The sequence below is a fragment of the Prionailurus bengalensis genome, chromosome D1, assembly GCF_016509475.1.
Source record: "Prionailurus bengalensis isolate Pbe53 chromosome D1, Fcat_Pben_1.1_paternal_pri, whole genome shotgun sequence".
Lineage (NCBI taxonomy): Eukaryota > Metazoa > Chordata > Mammalia > Carnivora > Felidae > Prionailurus > Prionailurus bengalensis.
Genome location: NC_057346.1, coordinates 103,933,159 through 103,955,762, shown reverse-complemented (window position 1 = coordinate 103,955,762; position 22,604 = coordinate 103,933,159). Strand labels below are relative to the sequence as shown.

The window sequence follows — 22,604 nt, the reverse complement described above, 5'->3', positions numbered from 1 at the left end:
GGGAGAACTTAATATTCCTCTAAACCCTACAGAGTAAGTGCCATTATTTACTCCTCTTTCTAGATAGAAGAACAGAGGCATGGAAAGAGGAAATAATTTGTCCAAGGTCACACAGTAGGTATGTGGGGTCAGTCAGGATCTCAACCATGTTAGTTTGGCCCCATCGTCCTCCCTCTGAGCTACTATGCAATGCTGCTTCTATCATCATCGTCTGGACTTGCACCCAGCACGCAGAGGAAAACACATAAATACACTGAGGGCCAGTGCTCCTGAATCTTTCTCCTTGTATCTGGTCCCAAAGTACGTGAGAAGATTTATATGTATTATTTCATATAACAGAGCAAGGATAACCACCACAGAATCAAGGAAGAGCATGAAAAATTCTCGGTTACCTAATACAACAACACTTTTGGCAGCTGGAGAACCAACCTAGAGAGATTAAGAGACTAGTTTAAGATACAAGGGTGGTAAAGACCCAAATCTTGACTGACTGTTAGTGCTGAAGGAGATAGAGGTCTATAGAGGAGATAGAGGTTTTCTGGGACTGGGGCACAGGGGACACTACTCTTTTGTAATAGTAAGCCTTTATGAGACTCTACAGGGACCCAGGGGTCCACTCTGCTGACTGTCCAGGGACAGAGCAGCTTCAGTGGCCTTTGGCTTTGGAGAAAGAATAAGGAATGATTATAATGACTTCAACACCAGGAGATAAAATTGAGAATTAGTATTCTAGGAATCAAGGCTCCTAGAAAGGACAGGGAGAAATATGTGCTCTGCTGGCCCATGTACTGAAGAAGCACACAGGCTTTTTTCTACTTTTTCTCTAGACACTAGCCACCCCTGTCTCTGCTCCTCTGATGGGAATCACCCTTCTTTCTTTCATAATGAAATCAACTACTTATGGTGAAGAAGGACGAGGGTGATGAAGGCAAGGACCAGACAGTGTCAAACTTCCCTCCTTGGTAGCTTCACACAGAGGAGCTGTGACTCAAAATATCTTTTCTATGAATCCTCCTCCCTTTCCTGAGAATGGTAGAGCAAATGCTAATGTGGAGTAGTGGATACTTCAGAGTGAGAAGGCTCTGGGTTTAAATTCCATCTAATTCAAGCACACTGAGCCTCCGTGTCCTCCTCCATAATAGTGAGACTAAGAAGTGTGTACGCTGAATCATTGGAATGTTTAACTGCAGCCTCACAATAGGCAGGGAAGAGGGCACAGCTTAACGTAAAAAAAAAGGAGGATCCTAAAGGCTTTAGTCACTCCATGCAAATATTTTCTGTTCTGCATACGTGTAAGGAAAGAGACCAGATTCTGCAAATCAGACCTTATCCCTATCTTTCCTATTGCCTTGCTCTGATTGCATTTTGTTAAGAATGGGAAGGGGAGGTCGACAGTATGGTTTATGCAACATGACCCCCCTTCTGACACCTGGCCTGTTGGGTTCACACAGCTTTGGATTCCAGAGTCATGGCCAGGCTGGTGGGAGCAAAGAGCAACCTGGTGTTTTGCGAAGAGAAGCTCAGGTGACACATTCCCAGCCCCTGAATTTGCATAAAGAGCTCACACAACATGAGTCCCAGAGAGGAAGGTTGGATTTCACAAGAGCTGACACCTAGAATTGTTTGCTTATGTGCAAGGTCCACATTTTGAGCCTCAGCTCAGCGATCTCTGGAGGAGACAGACCTAAACTCAGTCTGAGAGATCTTGCCGAACTGACACCATCAGAGGGAAATTTCATCGCCTGGAAGTCTGCTCTTCATTTGTTCCTGGGGACACCTGCAAAGATTGGTGTGGAGACAGCTTTCCAGGTGGGGGCTCATACCAAAAAAAAAAAAAAAAAAAAAAAAAAAAAAAAAAAAAGATAGTCATTGCTTTGTGACATCATCTCCACTTACATGAGACAAATCAAAATGCCCATACTGTGTTACATCAGAATATGATGGCAAACATACTTAAGGGAAAGAAATAACTTTAACTTAAGAAACCTATATCTAGCACTTACTCTGTGAAGGCTAACTTGCTAGGTACTATGAAAAATTCTTACAGGTCTCTGATTTGAACTAATAAATGAATGAGGAGAGATTTGGATGCTTTCTGGAAGTGGTGGGGGTGGGGGTGAATGGAGTCTTTAATGTGTGGAGACACTGCACATATTACCATATTTAATCCTTCTGGTTGTATTACCAGGTAGGCAGTTTTGTTCCCTTCCTGTGATTCCTAAGAAGGTTGCTGTACTTAAAGTTAGAAAAGAAATAAGTAGATGAATACAAGTGAACCTTGTCTGATCAAGCTTCACCTTGTTGTGCTTTGCAGATAGTGTGTTTTTTCAAACTGGAGATTTGTGGTGACCCTGCATCAAGCAAGTCTATTGGCACCATTTTCCAATAGCATTTGCTTCTTTTGTGTCTCTAGGTCACAGTTTGCTAATTCTCACCAATATTTCAAACTTTTCCATTATTATTATATTTGTTGCATTGCTCTGTGATCAGTGATCTTTGGTGTTACATTTCTAATTGTTTGGGAGGTGCCACCAACTGTGTGCCTATAAGATGACAAACTTCATCAATAAATGCTGTGTGTGTTCTGACAGCCCTTAAATTGTCTCTCTCCTCCTCCTTGGACCTCCCTATTTCCTGAGACAAACAATATTGAAATTAGGACAAGAAATCACCCAACAATGGCCTCTAAGGGTCAAAGATAAAGGAAGAGGCACATGTCTTTCACTGTGAATCAAAAGCTAGAAAAGAGGGGCACCTGGGTGGCGCAGTCGGTTAAGCGTCCGACTTCAGCCAGGTCACGATCTCGCAGTCCGTGAGTTCGAGCCCCGCGTTGGGCTCTGGGCTGATGGCTCAGAGCCTGGAGCCTGTTTCCGATTCTGTGTCTCCCTCTCTCTCTGCCCCTCGCCTGTTCATGTTCTGTCTCTCTCTGCCCCAAAAATAAAAAAAAAATTAAAAAAAAAAAAAGCTAGAAAAGATTAAGCTTAGTGAAGAAGGCTTACCGAAAGCCAAGACAGGCCAAAAACGAAGCCTCTTCCACCAAAGAGTTAGCCAAGTCGTAAATGCAAAGGAAAAGTTCTTGAAGGAAATAAAAAATGCTACTCAGTGAACACATGAATAATAAGAAAGCAAAACACCCTTATTGCTGATATGAAGAAAGTTTTAGTTATCTGGGTAGACAATCAAATCAGCCAAAATGTTTCCTTATGTCAAAGCCTAATGCAGAGCAAGGCCCTGGGTCTCTTCAATTCTATGAAGGCTGAGAGCGTTAAAGCTGCAGAAGAAAAGTCTGAAGGTAGCAGAGATTGGTTCATGAGGTTTAAGGAAAGATGTCTTCACAACATCAAAGTGTAATGGGAAGCAGCAAGTGCTGATACAGAAGCTGCAGCAAGTTATCCACAAGATCTAGCCAAGATATTAATGAAGGCAGCTACCCTAAACATCAGATTTTCAATGTAGATGAAATAGCCTTCTGTTGGCATAAGATGCCCTCCTGGGACTTTCCTAGCTACAGAGAAGAAGTCAATGCCTGGCTTCAAAGTTTCAAACGATGGGTCGTCTGTCTTGTCAGGGGCTAATACAACTGGTGACTTTAATTTTTTTTAACGTTTATTTATTTTTGAGACAGAGAGAGACAGAGCATGAATGCAGGAGGGTCAGAGAGAGGGAGACACAGAATCTGAAACAGGCTCCAGGCTCTGAGCTCTCACCACAGAGCCCAACGTGGGGCTCAAACTCACAGACCACAAGATCATGACCTGAGCCAAAGTCGGATGCTTAACTGACTGAGCCACCCAGTTGCCCCACAACTTGTGACTTTAAATTAAAACCCATGCTCATTTACATTCTGAAAATCCTAGGGCCCTTAAGAATTATGGTAAACCTATTCTGCCTGTGCTCTAGAAATGGCACAAAACAGCCTGGATTACAGCACATCTGTGCACAGTTTGCTGAATATTTTAAGTCACTGTTCAGACCTACTTCTCAGAAAGGAAGATTCTTTTCAAAATATCACTTCTCACGGACAATGCACCCACTCCCCCAAGAGCTCTGATGGACATGTGCAATGAGATTAAAGTTATTTTCATGCCTGCTAACACGACATCCATTCTGAAGCCCATAAGTCAGGGACTAATTTTGACTTTCAAGTCTCATTCTTGTTATTTAAGATATAAATTTCATAAGGCTATAGCTTCCACATAAGGCTACAGTGATTCCTCTGATGGATCCTAGCAAAGTAAATTGAAACCCTTCTGGAAAAAATTCACCATTCTGGACGCCACTAAGAATATTCGTGATTCATGGGAAGCGGGTCAAAATATCAACGTTAATAGGAATTCAGAAGAAATTGCTTCCAATCCTCATGGATGACTTTGAGAGGTTCAAGACTTCAGTGGAGGAAGTAGCTGCAGATGTAGTGGAAAGAGCAAGAGAACTAGAATCAAAACTAGAGCCTGAAGATGGGACTGAACTGCTGCAGTCTCATAATAAAACTTCAATGGATAAAGAACTGCTTCTATGGATGAACAAAGACAGTGGTTTCTTGAGCTGGAATCTACTATTGATGAAGATGTTGTGAAGATTGTTGAAATGACAACAAAGAGTCTACACTATTACATAAACTTAATTGCTGAAACAGAGGCAGGGTTTGAGGGATTGACTCCAATTTTGAAAGAAGTTCAGGGACATGTGAGTGGGTCAGTGGGTTAAGCATCCGATTCTTGATTTCAGCTCAGGTCATGATGTCATGGTTCAGGAGATTGAGCCCCACATCAAGCTCCTCGCTGACAGTGCAGAGCCTGCTCAGGATTCTCTTTCTCCCTCTCTCTCTCTGTCCCTCATCTGCTCACATGCATGCATGCATACTTTCTTTCTCAGTCTCTCTCCCTCAAAATAAATAAATAAACTTAAAAAAAAATAAAGAAGCTCTACTGTGGGTAAATGCCATCAAACAGCATCACATACTACAGAGAAATCATTCACAAAACAAGAGGTCAATCAATGTGGTAAAGTTCACAGCTGTCTTCTTTTAAGAAATTGCCACAGTCACTCAACCTTCAGCAACCGCCACTCTGATCAGTCAGCAGCCATCAATGTCAAGGCAAAAAAAAGATTATGACTCACTGAAAGCTGAGATAATGGTTAGCATTTTTAAATTAAGGTTATGTACATAGGTTTTTTTTGCAGCATAATGCTATTTCACATTTATCACATAATGCCATTTCATCATTTTGTTTTTTTCAAACGATTGACACGGACTTGGAAGGAGACAGAGGACACACACACAGAAAAATCAGGAACATTCGACGATCTACACATTACCCAACATTTTAAAGCAACCAAAACATAGTGAAACCTTTGTAACCTAGATATGTTTTTCCATAGAAACAAACTAATATTGGTTCCACTTTTGCAAATCCAAATCTTTCATGACCACCCTGAAAAACTAGTAGTCCTAAGGAGCTAAGCTGAAAAGGAGAAGTCTCTGAGTCCTAGGAAGTCAAAGCGAACAGTGAACAATCCAGTAGGAACAAATGCCTCAGAGCTAAATATTTAAATAAGTGTCAATAACTTTTTTTTAATTTAAATTTTAGTTAACATACAGTGCAATATTGGTTTCATCATGACAAGTGCCCTCCTTAATACCCCTCACTCATCTAACCCATCCCACCAACCTCCCTCCATCAACCCTCAGTTTGTTCTCTATTGTTAAGAGTCTCTTGTGGTTTCTTTCCCTCTCTTCTTCCCCTCCCTTCCCATATGTTCATCTGCTTTGTTTCTTAAATTCTACATATGAGTGAAATCATATGGTATTGTCTTTCTCTGATTGACCTATTTTGCTTAGCATAATACACTGTAGCTCCATCTACATCATTACAAATAACAAGATTTCATTCTTCTTGAGGGCTGTGTAATATTCCAGTGTGTGTGTTTCTGTGTATCTGTGTGTGTGTGTGTGTATGTGTGTGTGTGTGTGTGTGTGTACCACATCTTTATTCGTTCAGCAGTCAATACACATATGAGCCCTCTCCATAGTTTGGCTATTGTTGATAATGCTGCTATAAACATTATCAATAACTTCTAGTCAAAGGCCATGTAGAACACACCTGTAACCCAGCAAAGTTGGGATTTATTATCTGTTGCAACAAAAGGGAGAGCACACCATAAGGAAGGAAATGTGGTACACCTCAGTAACAGTGTCAGGAGGGACTTGACACACGATTTGGGGAAGGATTCAAGGAAGCATGGATTTGCTCTGCCTTGAATATTGTCAGAAAACACTGAAATTGTATGGAAGACTTCTGTCCATGAAGCAGGAAGAAAGATTAGGGGTAAAGAAGTGGCAGCCACTTGTTACTTGGGGAGAGTATTTGGCTGTTTTTGCAGATAAGACTGCCTTCTTGTTTTGTCCATGCTCAAACATGATTGTGGAATGATCTCGTTTTTGTCCCCTTCCATCAAGGCCATTGAATGACCTTGCCAGGTTCTGCTGTTCTGTGAAAATGTTATGTTTTGGGTGCTGCTTTTTTTCTTTCTCAAATTCATAAAACACCCTAAATGGAATGGGGATCTGTTTTTAGATAAATGACCTGGGGAGCAGAAAGTAGCAGAGGGACAAGTAAGTATAGACAAGAGTGACTTTCTTCTAACATCTACATTTAGAAATTTACAACCACTGAGTCTATCAAGAAGTAATCTTGACTGTTTAAAAATAAGCAGCACCATTTATTGAAAAGAATATCCTATCTCCCATTTGTCTGGATATTTTTGTAGCAAATCAATTGACCACAAATGTCTATCAATTTCTCTATTCTGTTTCATTGGTTTGTCTATCTTTATTCCAAGACCACTCCATGATGTTTACTGTAGCTCTTTAGTAAGCCTTGATATCATGTAAATTTTAGAATCTGTGATTTCTACAAATAAAACTTGAAATGTTTTATGGCTAATTTGAAACTGTAGATCAATTTGGGGGATAAATGGTGACATACTAGCAATAAATCTTCTGATCCTTCTTGTTTTTTGCTCCATGCATCATTGTTGATAGTTTCAATTGCTGCATCTTCAACCTCACTGATCTTTTCTTTTGGAATGTCTAATCTAGTGCTAATCACATCCACTGTATTTTTTATTTTAAATTCTGTATATATTCATTTCTATAAGTTCAATATGCATCTTTTGTAGCTTCCATTTCTCTTATCATGATGTGTCCCTCTATCTTCTTAAACATGAAGAGCAGCATTATTATAGCTTTTTAACGTCTTTGCCTGCTAGTTGCAATATATCTGCATCTGCTCATTTTTATTTATTCAGGTAAAGAGAAACCTTATTTGCAAATGTTGCAAGAAGGTGAGAGAAGGACTATTGCATCATGGAGAAGCACTGTTGCAACAGAAAAAAAATTTTGATTGTAGGTCTGACAGTGTCTCCTCTGGGCCTGTCTTTACTGATTTGTGTTTGTCTTCTGCTTCTGAATCATATTTTACTGCTTCTTTCCATCGTATCAGTTTTTACTGGAGGTGAGACAATGTGAATTATATACTGTTAGTTGATAGATTTTGTTGTACTTACATTTTCAAGTACGTTTTGTTCGGGTGCACAAGTTATTGGAATCAGATGGATCATTTCAAGACTTTCTTTTAATCAGTGCAGGATGAATTTAGAACAGACAAGTCTGAATTTAACCACCTTGTTGAGCTTCTTACTCAATGCCCTTATGCTACAAGGTCTTTTCACTTCAGTGTGTCAGAACATAAACTATTCCCAGACTTGTGTCAGCTATAAGAATTTTTCCACCTGATCTTTTCCAGTGGTTCTCTCCCTAGGCCAAAGCCCAAGGTAGTTTCCCCTTATACAGTTCGGTGATGAGCCAAAGACTCTAGGAGATTGCTCTTTCCCAAAGATCTCCAGAACTCTCTCTCATTCTCCCTCTCTCTCCCTCATTTTCCCTCTCTCATGCATTCTCTCTCCTTCTCGTTCTCCCTCTCTCTCTTTCTCCCTCTCTGCTTTGTCTCTTTCTCAAGTTCCACACTGGCCTCTACTTCTATATGCTCAAGTCACTGAGACTCCAGTGATCTGGTCAGGCTCCATTTCCCTGAGCTGCAGTCTTCCAACAATAAGCTATGCAATCATTAAACTCACCTTTTCTTTTTTCGTTTTCTTGGGGATAGTGGCTCTGCTCTGTGCAATGCTGTTTCATTTACTGTTTAGTTTTGTCCTTTTTTTTCAGGTGAGGAGGTAAATCCAGATCCTGTTATGCTCTCTTGGCCAGAAGTAGAAGCCTCCTCCGTGCTGTTGTAAAATCAGCTACCCAGTTCCGACCTGGAGCATGGAATCTCACACACAGCCAGTTTTAATGCAACATCCTCTCTGAACACTTCTTTGGTTCCTTCACTTAGAAGTGATGTATTCCTCCAGGGATCCTGGTTCCAAAATAGAATGCTGTGACACAGCCCTTTCTGCTTTTTCATGTAGTTGGGGTTTTATAGAATGTTTTGGTAAATCCCAATTTCACGCAGTGAATCAAATATGTAAAAATGCTATTTTTTTATTCTACCTCGTAATCCGTACAATATGCAAGACAGATGCAAGAGTGAGATACAGTAAGGTTAAAAAAAATAGGGTGAAAATACCAGCTTGGAATATAGCTTGGAAATTTTTTAAAAGGTTAATTGTTTATATTTTAGACCATGTCCAAATGCCCACATTAAAAAGATTGCGGCAAAATGTACTGCAATAAACAGCACTTTAACTCAGGTGGCAAGGAGGAAGAGGAAGAAAAGGAGGGGATGAAAAAGGACAGGAAGGAAGAGGAGAGGGAGGAGGAGTAATAAAATAACATGTTCAGTGCTTTTATACAAGAGATACTCTTTTTCTTTTTAGTGGGCTCCATGCCCAACATGGAGCTTGAACTCATGATCCCAAGATCAAGAGTCACATGCTGTACTGACAGCCAGCCAGGAGCCCCTGACAGATACTATTCCAAGCACTTATTGACTCCTTTAATGTAATAACTCAGTTAACCCTAAAAAAAGTCTGTAAGTTAGATGGTGCTGTTATCCCATCCACCTTCGAAGTGTGAAAATCAATAAAAGGAATCCTCTGGAATGGAGTCAGGAAGCCAGCAGCGGGGAGCTCTTGCCATACAACTCCTGCCTACATTCACCGCAGACCCAACAGGAATAGAGCGCCTTCCAAATTCCATTTTATTTATAATTATGTTTTTAATATAATTTATTGTCAAGTTAGCTAACATACAGTGTACACAGTGTGCTCTTGGTTGGGGGGGGGGGTAGATTCCTATGATTCATTGCTTCCAAATTCCATTTTACTCTAGCTACTACTTTCCTACTGAGCAGACAGGTTTCCTCCTCCCTTCACCAACAGCCCAGCCAATGAAAGATAGTCACCACTCAGCCAAGAAAAAGCCCTGATACTGGGAACTCCACCTTTCTACCAATGGACTTTTTGTTTATAACAGTCCTCTTCCTCTCCTTTTTATAAAAGAACGTTCCTCTCTTTTGTTCTCCAGACTTGCTTATAATTTTCTATAGCTTCATTATCTGGTATTGCAATTCCCTGCTATTTCCAAATAAGCCATTTTTGATGGTAAGATAGTTTTATTTTTGAGGTTAACAGAGGCAAGCAAGGCACAGAAAGAGTAAATAACTTCCACAATGTTATACGGCTTATTACTGGTGGTGTCACGAGAATCACTAATGGCAACTAAATTTCAAAAGATGTTATATGTACTTAAAAATGCGCTTATTAACCTAAAATGAAACAGATGGCTGGAATGCATTGAAATGTAAGAAAGTGAATTTAAAAATGTATAAATCCTCCCACCCCCCATGCGTTCTACCAGTCTTGTTCTTCCTTGGAGTTGGTGAGAGCTAATGAAGACTTTACTGAAGGTGACACAGATGAAGAGACACTGAAGGGGGACCTCGCCATTAGAAGAGAACTTCCTACTCATATTTCTGAATCTTTTCCAGCTTCTTCTCATTCCTAGCTGTTTCCTGTTTCTCTCTTTAGGCTAAGGTACCTTCCATGATGTTCCCACTGCAAGGTGCCCAAATGCTGCAGTCACTGGAGAGGTCCTTGAGGAAGAGCCTTCCTGAATCCTTAAAGGTGACAATGGAAAATTCTGGGTGGAGAGTAAGGAATAGAAACCCCATGAGTCAAGAAGAAAAGAGACTAACATTGAGCCTCTGTCCTGTGTCCAGCATTAGTCCATGTTTTCTCTAGCTTAGTTTGCATTACCTCTCTAGAAGATATTTACTACTATGTCTGTGTTACTGATGAGAAGATGGATCTCAGGGTGATTTAGCCAATATCACACAAATAGTGAGTTGCAATGCCATGGCATGAACACAGATATGTCTGGGACTTTACCAGCTTTTGCTCTGTCATTCATAAAGTGTTCCCTTTCTCCTTTCCAAAAAACATTCCATAATAGCATTGGTGTTTTCCTCAAAAGTTGGCTGAGGGTTTTCCTCAAAAGTTGGCTGAGACTACATATTAGTGTTAAAATTGTTCTTCTTAAAAGAACACTTGCTAGGTGAGAGGTTAACCATCAGGAGTCTTCTCTAAAATTAATAAGGAGTCAATTCCAATGTTGACTTAAATTTCCCAATTTCCCTGAGCTGACTGCATATCAGGCTATTTTATGGTGTCTCCTTTAACCTAGTACAACTAGGTGTCTCCTTTAACCTAGTACAACTGATTAGAAATCTCAGAATTAACTAAGATGTACACGTAAATACTTACATCCAGAACTGTGCAAGAGCAACTCTAGTGATAGGCTACAGCACTTGCTTGTGTTTTTTTTAGCAACCAAAGGCATAGGGTCCGTGTGTGTGTGTGTGTGTGAGTGTGAGTGTGTGTGTGTGTTAGAGGACAGTTACTTTTCCCTAAAAAAACCTCTGTAGACATAGAAATTAGATTTTTACTATTTTATAAGACATTCCTATAAGATGCATACAATTTAGATAAGATAAATGCATTTGCCTCCTTTACTCCCTTATAGCTCTGCTACTCCCTTCTTTCAGTATAAGGAGAAAAATATTAGCATTATTTTATTTGTAGATCACAAGGCTTAATTTTCTTTTATTTATTTATTTTTTAAGGCTTAATTTTCAATTATTAGAAACAGACTAATGAAATAACTGTTCTTTAGTTCCTACTAAAAAAAATGACTTCTACCACAGCTAACCCTTAAATATGCGAGTTCACTTATATTCATTTGGATTTTTTTCAACAAATATAGCACAGAACTGTAAATGGATTTTCTCTTCTTTGTAATCTGATTAATAATATCTTCTTATGTCTAGCTTACTTTATTGTAAGAATACAGTATATAACATACTGTACATCTTAATCAGCTATTTAAATCATTGGTAAGGCTTCTGGTCAATTGTAGGTGATTCGTAGTTAAGTTTGGGGGTAATCAAAAATTCTAGACAGATTTTCCACTGCAAGTGGGGGATCAGGGCCCCCCAACCCCCATGTTGTTCAAGGGTCAACTGTGATCTAAAACTAAAGTTAACCACGTTAGTAGATTCCTACTACCATTAATCTCTACCACCCACTATTTAACTCCTTTCACTTCATAATCCTTAAGATCCAGGCAACCTTACAGACAATCAATTCTGCGGGGTTGGGAGGGAGGCTACATCAGTTAGAAACTCTATAAACAGTCGCCTAAGATATTTTTATGGTGAATAGTTATTTTTAACAATTCTTCAGGCCAAAGTTTTTTTCCCCATGAATTTAGTGTAGAATTTTGTCACTTAAATTTCTCTTTACTGCTTATGTTAAGTTGAGCCCAAATATTTTGAGAAAATGGTGCATTCCAAGTGTCCTTTCTTGGAAGATCTCCGTGGTAAGATAAGGTGGCCCTAATAGCACCTTCAATTTTTGGTTGCATATTAAAGACATACATTGCCCCCTAATTAAAATCCAGAATATGTGTAGTACTTGTAATGGATGTATAACCTAAAATTCAATACTTATTTGAGTCTCAGTTGAGAAAAAGCCCAGCCATTCCTCTTAGTGCTAGATATTAAATACATTTTAGTGCGTGTATCAACTCCAGTTGAGTCAACTTAGAGTAGCTGCCTGGTATGTTCTGAACTGAGCAGGAAAAAAGAATTTTTTTTAATTAATTAGGCCATGGGAATAACAAAGAGTAACAGTTCTACGTATTTTCAGATCCTATAATGGATAATAGTATAGTGTAAATCAGTTTTACAGGGCCCAAATGCAAATATGTAAAAAGATAATGTCTGTATTTTCCCAAATTATGCTGAATTCTATATCAAGCCTCCACTCATGGCTGAAAACAAAATAAACTCAGATAAATTCAGTCAACTGAGCTTTTTTCCCCCTTCTCTTTGTCTAACATCAATAGTTTATGTGGGGTGGAGAGTGGCAGGGGGAAAGATACAGGCATAGTTCTTAGTCATCATGTATCCAAGGTGGAAATATTAAAGCATATACCATCTTTTTGACCTCAGGTCATTGGCATGCTTCCATGCTGGTATCTGCAGAGGCTTCATGTTCACAGTTGTCCATGCTAGTATCTGCTGCTGCATTCCAATCCCCCAAACCACAAAAACACAATGTCCACAAGACTTGTTCTCATTCATTCTCTCCCCATCTTCCTGTCTCTCAACAGCCTGCACAACACAAATGGGGGTAGGGGGATCCAAGACTGGACTTGGACCCCAGGCCATGGGTCCACACAGCACATTCTGTTGAGCACTATGCTGTAGCCTGTTTGTTGGTGGAAGTTCATTTAATCCTTCCAGAGAATAACGTGGTCATTTATGTTAAGAAGTTTTAAACATGTGCATAACATTTGAGCCAGCAACTACTCTTGTGAATATTCTAAGAAAATATCAGGAGCCCATGCAAATTTTCTGTCAAGCATGCTCTATGAAGAATTATTTGTCAAAGTGAAAAGCTGGAAACAGCTGAAATGACTATCAATAAGCAAATAAATGAGCTGTGATATATCCATACGATGGAATCCTATGCGGCCATCATAAAACAATTGAAAATGTTTGTGTTTATGAACATAAAAATATGCTCACAATGCATTCGGGGGGAGGGAACATGTATCAGATCATTTAATTTTTGTAAAATTGTGTCTATGTGTATGAGTAGAAGAAAATCTTGAAGGAGAAAATTTTAAATCCTAAAATGAAGAATGGTATTCTTAAAATCAAATTTTATCTGGCCAAACATTTTACTGTATGCATGTATGATTCATATCGGGTAGGGAGAAAAAACTCTTCTCGTTTGAGGTTAAAAAAAAATGTAGTACATGGAGACTGTTTGACCTAGATGCCCTACTTGGCCCTTTTCCAACATAAAATTTCATGATAGAAATGATCCTTGTCCTGACCAAACAAGGCACTTTACCAGTCCTTCCTAACAAGCTGACCCTCTCCCTTTCTTGGGATGCTGCAGGTTTATGGGACTGTCTTCCACATGAACCAGGGAAACCCATTCAAGCTGAAGGCTCTAGTGGACAAGTGGCCTGATTTTAACACAGTGGTTATCCGCCCTCAGGAGCAGGTAAGGTGCCAGACGTGGAATGAATATGCCTCTGTGTTCATTTTTGCTGTGTACCTGCCATGTGCCTGACAATATGGCAGCCCAGGGATACAGAAATGAATTGTGTGACGGAAAGGAAGTCCCTCTCTTCAAAGAGCTCAGAGCCTTGGAAGAAAAGATCAATAAGCAAATAAATTCCAATATAGAGTGAAGTGTGTGGGAAGAGATGATGTACAACACAGAAATAGCGAAAGCTGATTCAACAACGGAGGCTGGAGATGAAGGTTAAGGTCTGAGACACTTCCCGATGGGAGGTTTCATCTGCACTGGATCTTGTACATATTTTGTAGATACTGTTAGGCTGACAAAAAAAAAGAGGACATTCCAACAGAGAAAACACAAGGGGTAAATATAGGAAGGTGTGAGACAGTACAGTGAGTTAGGACAATTATAAAAAGCAAACTTATAATACTATAATCGCCATATGCATTTTGAGGAAACATTTAAAAACTAGCAAAACTAAATAGTAAACACATTTCAAAGACAAAAATTCACAAGCTTATTTTTAAACATTCAGTAAAATTATAAATTTATAAAAATACAAATCTTATACCTTTCATAGAAATAAAAATTGATTTGAAAACCACTAAGTTAAACAATATATAAAGAAATCTGTATTAGTAGTAACAACTGAACTGAAATAAAATTATTTGATCTTTTATCTTAAATGTGATCTTAAGTAATAAAATGTATTAGTTGATATCCTTGCTGACTTGTCAGTGTATTTTGGGGCAACATTTTCCAACCATTTTTTAAAAAGCTTTTGAATTCTGCACTGAGTTGTGGTAATATTTTCTTGTGCCTCCTACTTCCCAATAATCTCATCTGTTTAGTAAGTTGAGAGGGTCTTCTTAAATAAGTACTCTCTTTATTTTTCTGGAACTACCATTTGTTTAACTATAGCATTGTTTTAAGGAAGCATTTCTAATTGGTTTTCATCTTCTTTGGCTTCATTAAGTATAGATGGAGATTTTAATCCAGAAATATCTATAACTAAATTTAATACTGTGATGTTCATGGTTGGCATGTTCTGCAACTATTTGAACTGTTTATTACATGCATTCTTGCAACAGAAGTTTTGCTTTTCCTTGTCAATTGTTTTTTTCTTCTTCCCACTGAGAATAATAGAAGTATAGAAGAATGCTTCCTAATAATTGTGTCTTTGTTTGATTTGAAATTTTAATGCAATATGTGGGTAGATAGCAGTATTGCTATGCAATTTTCCATCATAAATTGAATACTTGAATCTCTCCTCCTGACCTCATGATTTAAATGATTCAGGAATAATTGTAATGCACCAATGAAAATACCAACATTTTAGCACTTAAAAAATATCACAGTATATCTCACATTTTGGTCCTAAATACATTTTGAATGGATTTTTGTGTATGGTATAAGAAGGTGGTCCAGTTTCATTCTTTTCCATGTAGCTGTCCAGTTTTCCCAATACCACTTATTAAAGAGACCATCCTTTTCCCATTGGATACACTTTCCTGCTTTGTCATAGAACAATGGACTGCATAAGCATAAGTTTACTTCTTTTCTTTCTCAAGACTGCTTTTGCTTTTCAGGGTCTTTGTGGTTCTGTACAAATTATAGTGTTATTTGTTCCAGTTCTGTGAAAAATGCTATTGGTATTTTGATTTGGATTGCACTGAGTCTATACACTGCTTTGGGTAGTATGGACATTCTGACAATATTAATTTCTCCGCCCCATGAACGTGGAATATCTTTTCCTTTGTGTCATCTTCAATTTCTTTCATCAATATTTCATAATTTTCACAGTACAGGTCTTTCACTTCCTAAGTTTATTCCTAGGTATTTTCTTTCTTTCTGATGCAATTGTAAATGGAATTGTTTTCTTAATTTCTCTATTACCTAATTGTTAGTGTATAGAAACACAACCAATTTCTGTGAATTCTGTATCCTGGAACTTTAATGAATTCATTTATTACTTTTAATAGTTTGTGGGTGAAGTCTTAGGGTTTTCTTTGTATAGGATTATATCACCTGTAAATAGTGACAGTTTAACTTCTTCTTTACCAATTTGGATGCCTTTTCTTTTTTTTCTTGCTGGATTGCTGTGGTTAAAACTTCCAGTATTTTGTTGAATAAAAGTGGCAATAAAATCCTTGTCTTCTTCCTGACCTTACAGGAAAAGTTCTCAGTTTTTTACCATAAGGAGTTAATATCCAAAATACATAAAGAACTTTTAACTAAACACCAAAACCCAAAGAATCCAATTTAAAAATAGGCATAAATACATGAAAGACCCAATGCTAATACCATCCTCAATGGGGAAAAACTGAAAGCTTTCCCCCTAAGGTCAGGAATAAGACAGGGATGTCCACTCTTGCCACTGTTATTCAACATAGTATTGGAAGTCTTAGCCTCAGCAATCAGACAACACAAAGAAATAAATGGCATCCAAATCGGCCAGGAGGAGGTCAAACTTTCACTCTTCGCAAATAACATAATATTCTATATGGAAAACCCAAAAGATTCTACCAATAAACTGCTATAACTGACCCATGAACTCATCAGCAAAGTGGCAGGATATAAAATCAATGCACAGAAACTAGTTGCATTCCTATACACCAACAATGAAGCAACAGAAAGAGAAATCAAGGAATCAATCCCATTTACAATTGCACCAAAAACCATAAATACCTAGGAATAACTCTAACTAAAGAGGTGAAAAATCTATACACCAAAAACTATAGAAAGTTTATGAAAGAAATTGAAGAAGACACACAAAAAATGGAAAAACATTCCATGCTCCTGGATAGGATATGTTAAATATTGTTAAAATGTTGATACTACCCAAAGCAATCTACATATTCAATTCTATACCTATCAAATAACACCAGCATTCTTCACAGAGCTAGAACAAACAATCCTAAAATTTGTATGGAACCACAAAAGCAATCTTGAAAAAGAAAACCAGAGCAGGAGGCACCACAATCCCGGATTTCAAGCTGTAATACCAAGCTGTAATTTTCAGGATAGTATGGCAATGGCACAAAAACAGACACTCATATCAATGGAACACAATAAAGAACCCAGAAATGGACCCACAAATGTATGGCCAACTAATCTTTGACAAAGCAGGAAAGAGTATCCAATGGAATAAGGACAGTCTCTTCAGCAAGTGGTGCTGGGAAAACTGGACAGTGACATGCAGAAAAATGAACCTGGACCACTTTCTTACACCATACACAAAGATAAACTCAAAATGGATGAAAGATCAAAATGTAAGACAGGAAGCCATCAAAATCCTCGAGGAGAAAGCAGGCAAAAACCTCTTTGACCTTGGCCACAGCAACTTCTTACTCAATACATCTCCAGAGGCAAGGGAAACAAAAGCAAAAATGAACTATTGAGACCACATAAAAATAAAAAGTCTGCACAGCGAAGGGAACTTCAGCAAAACTAAAAGGCAACCAATGGAATGGGAGGAGATATTTGCAAATGACATATCAGATAAAGGGTTAGTATCCAAAATCTATAAAGAACTTAATCAAACTCAACATCCAAAAAACAAATAATCCAGTGAATAAATGGGCAAAAGACATGAATAGACACTTCTCCAAAGAAGACATCCAGATGGCCAACTGACACATAAAAAATGTTCCACATCACTCATCATCAGGGAAATACAAATCAAAACCACAATGAGATACCACCTCACACCTGTCAGAATGGCTAACATTAACAACTCAGGCAACAACAGATGTTGGTGAGGATACAGAGAAAGAGGATCTCTTTTGCATTATTGGTGGTAATACAAGCTGATGCAGCCACTCTGGAAAACAGTATGGAGATGCCTCAAAAAATTAAAATTCTAACTACCCTATGACCCAGCAATAGCACTACTAGATATTTACACAAAGGATACAGGTGTGCTATATCAAAGGGGCACATGCACCCCAATGTTTATAGCAGCACCATCAACAATAGCTGAAGTATAGAAAGAGCCCAAATGTCCATCAATGGATGAATGGATTAAGAAGATGTGGGGTATATATATATTCATATATATATATACACACATATATATGATGTATATATATATATATTTATATTTATATTTATTTATGTTTATACACACACACACACACACACACACACACACACACTGGAGTATTACTCAGCAATCAAAAAGAATGAAATCTTGCCATTTGTAACTACATGGATGGAACTAGAGGGTATTATACTATGCGAAATTAGTCAGAGAAAGACAAATATCATATGACTTCACTCATATGAGGACTTTAAGACACAGAACAGATGAACATAAGGGAAGGGAAGCAAAAATAATATAAAAACAGCGAGGGAGACAAAAATATGAGACTCTTAAATATGGAGAACAAACAGAGGGTTACTGGAGGGGATGTGGGAGGGGTGATAGGCTAAATGGGTAAAGGGCATTAAGGAATCTACTCCTGAAATCATTGTTGCACTATAAACTAACTAACTTGGATGTAAATTTAAAAAATAAATTAAATACAATTTAAAAAAGAAAAGAAAAAATTAGGACAACATGAATTAGATATTTTCCCAAAAAAGACATACACATAGCCCAGAAACATGAAGGATCCTCAACATTACTAATCACCAGGGAAATACAAATCAAAACCATAATGAGGTATCACCTTACAGCTGTCAGAATGGCTATAGTCAAAAAGACAAAAAACAAGTGTCAGTGAGGATGTGGAGAAAAAGGAACCCTTGTGCACTGTTGGTGGAAATGTAAATTGGTATAGTCACTGTGGAAAACAGTAAGGATGTTTTTCAAAAAAAATTAAAAATAGAGGGGCATGTGGGTGGTTCAGTCAGATGAGGGTTTGACTCTTGATTTCAGTTGAGGTCAAGATCCCAGGGTCGTGGGATCGAGTCCCACATGGGGCTCCATGCTCAGCATGGAGCCTGCTCAAGATTCTCTCTCTCCCTCTGCCCCTTTCCCCTGCTTGTGCTCTCTCTCTAAAATAAAAAAAATAGAAAAAAATTAAAACTAGAAATACCATACGGCCCAATAGTTCTACTACCGGGTATTTGCCCAAAGAAAACAAAAACACAAATTTGAAAAAATATACGCACCCCTATGTTTATAGCATTATTTACAATAGCCAAGATGTGGAAGCAACCCAAATGTCCACCGATAGAAAAATGGATAAAGAAGATGTAGTGTGTACACACACACACACACACACACACACATACACACACACACAGAATGGAGTATTACTCAGCCGTAAAAAGAATGAGATCTTGCCATCTATGACAACATGGATGGACCTAGAGGGTGTTATGCAAAGAAAAATAAGTCAGACAGAGAAAGACAAATACTGTATGATTTCCCTCATATGTGGAATCTAAGAAACAAATGAACAAACAAAAATCAGAAACAGACCCATAAATACACAGAACAAACTGGTGGTTGCCAGAAGGAAGAGGGCAGAGGGATGGGCAAAATGGGTGAAGGGTAGTGGGAGATACAGGCTTCCTGTTATAGCATGAATAACTCATGCTATAAAAGGTAGAGCATAGGGAATATAGTCAGTGGTGGTGTAATAGTGTTATATGGTGACAGATGGTACCTATACTTGTGAGCACAGCATAAAGTATAGACTTGTTGAATCCCTATATTGTACACCTGAAACTATTGTAACATTGTGTGTCAACAATATTTCAATGTTAAAAACTCACAGTATAGTGGAATTTAGAAAAAAGTATTGCAATAGTGAAATATAAGTAATTTGTTTTATTTCCCTTTTCCCAATGATCATAGGAGATGACAGATGATCTTGATCACTACACCAATACTTACCAAATCTACTCCAAGGACCTCAAGAACTGTCAGAAATGTCTTGTCTCACCAGAAGTCATCAACTGGAAACAGCATTTGCAGATCCAAAGTAAGAGAAATGGGATGGGTGCGGACTCAGTTCTCTGTCCTGAACAATTTTCCCTATGACTCATATCTCCTATCCCCAAGCTCCAGACCCTCAGCCTGCTGCCAATTTTTTAACTTCCTCATAAAGGGAGAAAAAAACACCTCAAAGCTTGCAAAGAATGGGCTTCATAAAGGGGAACATAATATAATTCCTGGATAGCCAACGATTTATGGCATATTTTGTAGACATATGCAGGATCCCTTAGGGTAACTGGGTACCAAAGGAGGGCTTCACCCAAGGTCTTCCATTCCTGGAATGAGAATGATGACTTGTGCCATAAAGCACCTCCCAGATCATAAAGGACAACTGTCATGGTGTGGATATGCCCCCCGCCCCGAGTCAGACTCCCTAGGATGGCATCTGCCTGTTACTTGCTATGTGATCCTAGCCACATGACTTATCCTCTTGGAGACCATGACTTTCATATACATAAATGAGGATAATAATAGTTCCTAGAACACAGGGGCATTGAAAAGATTAAATGAAATCTTGAATAGGGATTTCTTACTATAATACCTGGATGTGTAGTTGACTTTTGCTGCATAATTCTGTGAATCTACAGTTTGTATTAGGCTTTGCAAGGCAGTTCTGCTGGTGTCTCTTGGGCTTACTCATGCAATTGCCATCAGTTGATGGGTGGACTATGGCCTGATTGCTCTAACATGGCCTCAGTCACATGTCTGAATGATGGTTCTGGCTGTCAGCATTGGCTGCCATGGTGATGGAATGATAGGAGCACCTGACCTCAGCAGGCTAGCCTAGGCTATTTGTATGGTATTGGTTTCAAAGTAATTGAGATCACAAGGAGAGGGCAAACCCCGATGTGCAAGCACTTTTAAGCTTCTCTCTGCATCAAGTTCATTCTTCCCCATTGCCAAAGCAAATCATATGGCCAAGGTCAGATGCAGTGCAGGCAAGGACTATGCCAAGGAATGGATACAAGGAGATGTGGGCAAATATAGGCCATTACTGCAACAATCTACTACACTGGGAACATAGTAAGTACACAATGGATATTGGCTACTACTTTTTAAAAAAAAACTTCTCTCCTTTAATTATCAAAACTACATGATTATGTAGCCCAGAAAACCTGGTTCCAGTCTCGCTTTGCCACCAATGGTTTAATGAATTTCTGGGCATGTTTTCCCTTACATAAACAGGGAAAATTGCACAAATCCTGACTACTTGACTCTGGTTACACAGCAGCAGCACTGAGCCCAGAACCTAGGTTCTCTGACTGTAAATCCCAGACACTTCCTACTCCAATGGGGAGCTTCTCCACAGCATGTACTTATTAAACCATTGTCTCTCCTCATAATCCCATCTAGGTTCACAGCCCAGCCTGAATGAGGTGATACAAAATCTTGCAGCTACTAAATCCTTCCAAGTCAAGCAAACACATTGCATTCTCTATATGACAGCTGAGACGATAAAGAAACTAGTTCCTTCCCTGCTGGAGGGAAAGAACTTATCACCCAACAGGGGCAAACCCAAGGCCATGTGAGTTTGATACAAATCACTCTGCATCACTTACTGCTCTCAGTACTGAGACAGCCTCCCATTTTCCCACCCTGCTTCCACTCTGGCCCATCTGCAGTCAATATTCTTCAAAACAGTCAGAGTAATCTTTTCTTAAGATGTAATTCATACCATATTCCTCCTTTGCTTAAAATACTCCACCATTTCTTTTCTCATCTGGAATATATCTGATTTCTGCCAGCTTCTTCGACCTATCCTGTTCTTCCTGCTCACTCATTCCAACAACAGTGGACTTTTCCATCCCTTTGTCATCACAAACTCACCTACACTCCAGGGCTTTGTGTTTCTTATTTCCTCTACCTACTCTGCCTCTCAAAACAGTAGAGGGAAGAACAAATAAAAACCTCCATACTCACAGACTTTGCTTTTCCTCCATAGCTGCCAAGAGATGTTTAAACCCTCCTCCCTGGATGTTACCCACGCTGCCTTGGTGAATAAATTCTGGCATTTTGGCGGCAATGAGAGGAGCCAGAGATTCATCGAGCGCTGTATCCAGAACTTCCCCACCCTCTGCCTGCTGGGGCCTGAGAGGACGCCTGTATCCTGGAACCTGATGGACCAGACAGGAGAGTTACGGATGGCGGGTACCCTGCCTGAGTACCGGGCCCACGGCCTTATCACCCAAGTCATCTATTCCCATAGTCACTATCTAAACAAACTTGGCTTCCCCATATATTCTCACGTTGACAAGAGTAACAAAACTATGCAGAAAGTTTGTAAGAAACTTGATCATATCACCATACCCTGTGGCTGGAACCAGTGGCACTGTGTGCCCCTGTGAAGCAGCCCTGCACAGAAGACCATGTCAGATAGGCCTGGGAAGACAGAAAGAATAAGTTATAATTGTAATCATCAGTAAAGGAATGGCACTGTTTGGGCTCCAGGGAAGCAGTGTGATTGGTCAGCAAGACCACCCCAGTCCCTGCACTCGAACTGCAGATGGGATTCCTTTAGATTTATCACTATGAAGCAGCCCAGGTACTCCTTCAGTGGGCCCCACATAATTTAGCCTCCCACACTTCTGGGATCTCTGTGATGCTCCTTCATCAGCTACCTGGTGCCCCAAATAGCTTCTCCTAGAACTCCTAGTATACAGATTGGTAGAGCCCTGCCAAATCTTCCAGGAAAGGGTAATATTTTCTGGGCATTATAACTTATTCCTCTTTCTTTCTATGGCCTTTTCCTTAGTACTCAGCAAGCATATTCTGCTCATTAGGTCTGTAGAGATTATCTTTTCCTCTGATTACTGCTTTAGAGGTACACTAAATATATACAAGTACATAGGAGAAATTAAGTTAAATGTGATACACATGATATAGCAGAGAGGGTTAATAAGACAAAGACTTAATGTTAGCCTGTCTGTCCCCTCCTCACACTCACACCAGGGAAAATGGTTCAATATTGTTTCTAAAAATTTTTTTCATGTTTGTTTGTTCTTGAGAGAGACAGACAGACAGAGCACAAGTGGGGAGGGGCAGAGAGAGAGAC

General features: G+C 39.1%; 1 protein-coding gene across 2 annotated transcripts; it reads left to right on the top strand.

Moving 5' to 3' along the window:
* The first annotated feature begins 1,572 nt into the window (after positions 1–1,572).
* LOC122483802 (glycine N-acyltransferase-like) lies at positions 1,573–22,283 on the top strand. Of its 2 annotated transcripts, XM_043581207.1 has the most exons (7): positions 1,714–1,809; positions 8,228–8,235; positions 10,033–10,128; positions 13,474–13,581; positions 19,412–19,538; positions 20,906–21,077; positions 21,495–22,283. In XM_043581207.1, the coding sequence occupies exons 3-7, from the start codon at positions 10,048–10,050 to the stop codon at positions 21,895–21,897; spliced, it is 891 nt and encodes a 296-aa protein (XP_043437142.1). In that variant the 5' UTR covers positions 1,714–1,809; positions 8,228–8,235; positions 10,033–10,047; the 3' UTR covers positions 21,898–22,283. The 2 variants fall into 2 exon arrangements, with proteins under 2 accessions (XP_043437141.1, XP_043437142.1); XM_043581206.1 differs by lacking the exon at positions 8,228–8,235 and having other exon boundaries at positions 1,573–1,809.
* Positions 22,284–22,604: the final 321 nt, after the last annotated feature.

Excerpts from the sequence above, each read along its gene's own strand:
- LOC122483802 (XM_043581206.1), top strand. The coding sequence starts at position 1,630 with ATGTGCAAGGTCCACATTTTGAGCCTCAGCTCAGCGATCTCTGGAGGA. Across the intron at positions 1,810-10,032 it reads GTGTGGAGACAGCTTTCCAG|GCTAAGGTACCTTCCATGAT; the intron begins GTGGGGGCTCAT and ends TTCTCTCTTTAG. Across the intron at positions 10,129-13,473 it reads GCCTTCCTGAATCCTTAAAG|GTTTATGGGACTGTCTTCCA; the intron begins GTGACAATGGAA and ends GGGATGCTGCAG.